Raw genomic sequence first — 5,772 nt, 5'->3', positions numbered from 1 at the left:
TGTTATTTGCACTTTTTATTTCTACAAGGAAGTTGGCCTTCAAGGACCCAGGGACTGGGAAGCCACAGAACAGGCCCCTGCACCATACTGTCCCTGCTTCTCATCGTCACCTCTGAATTGCCAGGTGTATACATAGGGTTAGAATGGCTGATCACTAGGGGCTCAATGTCCCCATCTATAGAATTTAGGCAACAATGTTTGTATTACCTACCTTAGAAAGCTTTACAGGGAGTATACTTTGTAAATCCTTTTCCTTTTTCTTTTTTTTTTCTTTTTAAATTTAAATTTTTATCCTGTAGGGCAGCATAGATTTACATATCCCATTACCTGTTTATCTTATTTCAAAGCTTCATGTAAAAACAATTTTTAACATTTGTTTTTAAAACTGTAGTTTCCAAATTTTCTTCCTTCCTTCCTCCCCTCAACCCTCATTGAGAAGGCAAGCAACTCCACACAGGTTGTACATATGTAGTCATGCCGAACACCTCCATAATAGCCATGTTTTTAAAAAACTAACTCTATTTCTTTGGATCCTATTCAATCCCCGCCCAATTATTCTATTTTCTTCTTTGACCCTGTCCCTCCTCAAAAGTGTTTGCTTCTGATTACCCTATCTCCCAATCTGTTCTCCCTTCTATCATTCCCCCCTCTTTTATCCCCTTCTCCCCTATTTTCTTATATGGTAAGATATATTGTCATACCCAAATGAGAGTAAGACTCACTCATTCTCTCTCATCACTCCCCTCTCCCCCCCAAACTGTGAAAGCTTTTTCTTGTCTCTCTTATGTGAGATAAAATACCCCATTTTACCTCACCCTTTCTCCTTCTACCACTACAATCCTTTCTCACACCTTAATTTTATTTTTTTAGATAACATCCCTTCATATTCAACTCACCCTGTGCCCTCTGTCTATGTATATTCCTTCCAGCTACTCTAAAACTGAGAAAGGTCATATGAGTTACTAATTTCATCTTTCCATGTAGAAATGTAAACAGTTCAACCTTGATAAATCCCTTATGATGTCTCTTTCCTGTTAACCTTTTCATGCTTCTCTGGAGTCTTTATTTGAAATTCAAATTTTCTGTTCAGCTCTGGTCTTTTCATCAAGAATGCTTCCAAGTCCTCTATTTCATTGAATATCCATTTTTGCCAGAGGGATTATACTCAATTTGGCTGGGTAGGTGATTCTTGTTTGTAATCCTATCTCCTTCAAACTCTGGAATGTCATATTCCAGACCCTCCAGGCTCTTAGTGTAGAAGCTACTAAATCTTGTGTTATCTGATTGTGTTTCAACAATACTTGAACTGTTTCTTTCTGGCTGCTTGCAATATTTTCTCCTTGCCCTGGGAATTCTGGAATTTGGCTACAATATTCCTAGGAGTTTTCCTTTGGCGATCTCTTTTAGGAAGTGATTGGTGGATTCTTTCAATTTCTATTTTACCCTCTGGTTCTAGAATATCTGGGCAGTTTTCATTGATAATTTCTTGAAAGATGTTGTCTAGGTTCTTTTTTTGATCAGGGGTTTCAGGTAGTCCAATAATTTTAAAATTATCTCTCCTGGACCTGATTTCCAGTTCAGTTGTTTTTTCAGTGAGATATTTCACATTGTCTTCTATTTTTTCATTCTTTTGGTTTTGTTTTATAATTTCTTGATTTCTTACAAAGTCATTAGCTTTCATTTTCACCATTCTATTTTTTTTTAGCCTCAAAAGTGGAGGGGGATGTTTAATAGGGGCCTAAACCCCTCAACCTTGGAGGAGCTTCTTCCCAATCCCTTTTTGACTTTTCATCCTGGTGGCAGGCACTTCTGCATCCCTTAAGGGCCATTCCTGGGCTCAGGCTTGTGGCATCCTCAGCTCTCAGCAAGCAGAAGAGACAAGTATGAAAATGCTCCTCTCGAGCACAGAGCCATCTGCAGCGGGGCCGTGCCACCTCACTCCTGCTTCTTGGAGTTATTGATCACCACGTAGTCATAGAGGAGCAGAAGCAGGAAGAGGAACATGCCCAGCATGTTGGTGAAGATGGCCATCTGCACTTCCATGATCATTTTGTTTCTTGGCATTCCCACAGTGCTTGCAGAAAGGGAACAGCTTTGCAGTGCCGGACTGCAACTACAAGAAGTCTGCATGCATCAGAGGAAATGTGGCTGGCCTGGAGTGGCAAGCAGAGCAAATGGCCACTCTAGTCCCTCACTCTGCCACCTCTGTGCCATTCTAATTTTTAAGAAATTATTTTCTTCAGTGAGCTTTTCATCTTCCTTTTCCATTTGGCCAGTTCTGCTTTTTAATACATTCTTCTCCTCATTGGCTTTTTGGTCCTCTTTTCAGTTAGGCTATTTTTCCAGGTGTTATTTTCTTTAATATTTTTAGGTCTCCTTTAACAAGCTGTTGACTTGTTTTTCATGATTTTCTTGCATCACTCTCATTTCTCTTCACACTTTTTCCTTTACCTCTTTTACTTGCTTCTCAAAATCTTTTTTGAGCTCTTCCATGGCCTGGGAGTGATTCATATTTTTTCTTGGAGGCTTTGGATGTAGGACCTTTGACTATGTTGTCTTCTTCTGGTTCTATATATTGTTCTTCTTTTGTCACCAAAGTTAGGTTCTATAGTCTGACTTTTTTGTTCTGTGTGCGCATGTTCCCACCCAATTACTTGTGTTTTAAACTCTTTGTGAAGGTAAGTGTCTGCTTGCAGTGTGGAGATTGTACTGGCCCAAGCTTGAGGGGTTTTGTGTAGCTGTTTTAAGAGATACTTCTAGGGACCTGTAAATTTTCAGGTCTTCCAAGGTGGTATGATCAAAGGAGAGGTGTTTACTCCTTTTATGGCCTGTGCTCTGGTCTGTGAGTGACCACAAGCACTCTTTTCTGCCTTGGAAATTTGAGGAGGAATCTCTCTTCACCACTGCCACAAGCTCCACCATGCCAGCTGTCCTCCTTGCCCCAGGACTGCCACTCGGGACTGTGACCCAAATCCAATCACGGGCAAAGCAAGAGAGTCCTGCCTCAGCACCAGCAAAGAGTTCCCTGCAGTCCCCCACTGACCAGCCACTCCATCTCCCCATCATCTGTGGTCCAAGAGCTCCAGAAGCAGCTGCTGCCTTGAGGCTGTGCCAGTACTAGGGCTGGACTGCTTTCCTCTCTCACCCAGGTTTGAGAGACCTTTCCTAATGACCTTCCAAGTTGTCTTTGGTTTTTGTGGGTTGAGAAATTTGGAAACCGCTCCAGCTGCTAATGATTCAGTCCTCTGAGGCCTACTCCAGGTTCACTGAGGCTCTATCTTTGTCTGTGCAGCCCATGCTAAACTGTGCTCCTCTCCCAGCCTGGCACAACAGACCTTTCCCATCAACCATCTAGATTGTCTTCTGCTGGAACTTTGTTTCAATCTGTCTTTTTGCATGTTCTGCCACTCTCAAATATTTTTAGAGGTATTTGGGGGGGTTTGGGAGAGAGTTCAAGTAAGTCACTGTTTTTACTCCCCCATCTTGGCTTGCCACCCCCCCCCCACACACACACTTGCAGGGCTTTCTTTATGACCTGGGAGCATAAGGAGTTTTCATTTTGGAGTTTCTTTCAAGAAATGATCAGTAGAGTCTTTCAAGTTGTACTTTGCCCTCTGATTCTAAGACTTCTGGGCATTTTACTTTTCTTTATAATATCTTAAACTATTATGTGAAGCCCCTCTTTGTTGTTCCTGGTTTTTAGATTGTCCAATGACTCTTAAGTTATTTCTCCTCAATCCATTTCTAGGTCATTGTTTTTTACATGAGATATTACACACTTTTTTCTTTTTTTTCATTCTTTGAATTAATTTCATTTTTTCTTCTTGTCTCATAGAGTTGTTAGCTTCTGTTTGCTCAATTCTAATTTCTAAGTAGTTTTCATCAGTATTTTTTTACCTCTATTAAATCTTTCTTTCACTGTTCTTTTTCACTTCTTCTGCTTTCACTCTTAATTGTTTTTTAAAATTATTTTTGGATCCACATAAATCATCAGCATTTCTATATATTACCAACAAAGACCAATAGCAAGACATACAAAGAGAAATTCCATTTAAAATTACTTTAGACATCATAAAATATTTAGCAGTGTACCTAACAAAACAAACCCAGGAACAATATGAAAATAATTACAAAACACTTTTCACACAAATAAAGTGAGATCTCAATAATTAGGGAAAAAAATCAGTTGCTCACTGGTAGGCCGAGCTAATATAATAAAAATGACAATTCCACCTAAGCTAATTTAGTTATTCAGTGCCATACCAATCAAAATACTATATATATATAATATATTTTATAGAGCTAGAGAAAGTAAAATTCAGTTGGAATAACAAAAGTTCTAGAATATCAAGGAAAGTAGTGAAAAGAAATGCAGGGGAAGGAAGCCTAGCCATACCAGATCTTAAATAGCATTATAAAGCAGCAATCATCAAAACTGCTTGGTACTGGCTAAGATATAAAGTGGTGGATCAGTGGAATAGGTTAGGTACGCAGGACACAGTAGGCAATGATTTTAGTAATCTACTACTTGATAAACACAATGATCCCAGCTTCTGGGATAACAACTCACTATTTGACAAAAACTGCTAGAAAAACTGGAAAAGAATATGGCAGAAACTAGTCTTAGACCAAAATGTACCATAAGAAAGTCAAAATGGATTCACAATTTAGGTATAAAGACTGATACTACAAGCAAACTGGGAGAGCAAGGAATAGTTTACCTGTCAGATTTATGGAGAACAGAAGAATTCATGACCAAACAGGAGATAGAGAACATTATGAACTGCAAAATGGTTAAATTTCATTACATTCAACTGAAAAGTTTTTTGCACAGACAAAGCCAATGCAACCAAGATTAGGAGGGAAGCAGGAAACTGGGAAAGAATTTTTAAAAGCAGTGTCTTTGATAAGGACCTAATTTTTAAAATATAGAGAGAACTAAGTCAAATTTACAAGAATACAAGTCATTCCCCAAGTGATAAGTGGTGAAACCTGACATGAACAGGCAGTTCTCAGATGAATAAATTAAAGCCATCTATAGTTACATGAAAAAGTGCTCTAAATCATTGTTGATTAGAGAAATGCAAATCAAAACAACTCTGAGGTAGCATATCACATCTATCAGATTAGTCAACATGATAAAACAGGAAAATGATAAATGTTGGAGAAGATGTGATGCTTTGTTGATGGAGTTGTGAAATGATCCAACCATTTTGGAGAGCAATTTGGAACTATGCCCAAAAGGCTATCAAAATGTGCATACTCTTTGACCCAGCAATAGCACTTCTAGTGCTGTATCCCAAAGAGATTGTACAAATGGGAAAAGGACCCACATGTACAAAAATATTTCTAGCAGTTTTTTTTTATGGTGGCAAATAATTGGAAATTAAGGGGATGCACATCAATTGGATAATGACTGAATAAGTTGTGGTATATGAATATAATAGAATACTATTTTGCTATAAGAAATGATGAGCAAGTGGACTTCAGAAAAACCTGGATAGACTTCTATGGGCTGATGCTGAGTGAAATGAGCAGAACCAGGAGAACATTGTACACAGTAACAGCCACATTGTGCTATTGACTAACTTTGAGAGACTTAGCCATTCTCAGCAATGCAAGGGTCTAAGACATCTCCAAAAGTCTCATGCTGGAAAATGCTATCCACATCCAAAGAAAGAACTATGGAGTTTGAATGCAGATTGTAGCATATTATTTGCCAATTTTTTCCTTCTTTTTGGTTTTGTTTTCTCTTTCTTGTGGTTCCCTCTA

General features: G+C 38.6%; 1 protein-coding gene across 1 annotated transcript; it reads right to left on the bottom strand.

Annotated features, from left to right (window-relative positions):
* Positions 1 to 772: 772 nt before the first annotated feature.
* On the bottom strand, positions 773 to 3,044 carry LOC110204097 (dolichyl-diphosphooligosaccharide--protein glycosyltransferase subunit 4-like). Its single transcript, XM_078149183.1, has one exon. The coding sequence runs from the start codon at positions 2,128 to 2,130 to the stop codon at positions 1,936 to 1,938; it is 195 nt and encodes a 64-aa protein (XP_078005309.1). The 5' UTR covers positions 2,131 to 3,044; the 3' UTR covers positions 773 to 1,935.
* Positions 3,045 to 5,772: the final 2,728 nt, after the last annotated feature.

This window comes from Phascolarctos cinereus, unplaced genomic scaffold (assembly GCF_003287225.1).
Source record: "Phascolarctos cinereus isolate Bilbo 61053 unplaced genomic scaffold, phaCin_HiC Scaffold_101;HRSCAF=643, whole genome shotgun sequence".
Classification (NCBI taxonomy): Eukaryota; Metazoa; Chordata; class Mammalia; order Diprotodontia; family Phascolarctidae; genus Phascolarctos; species Phascolarctos cinereus.
The sequence above is the reverse complement of the archived record's forward strand: the minus strand, read 5'-3'. Positions and strand labels throughout refer to the sequence as shown.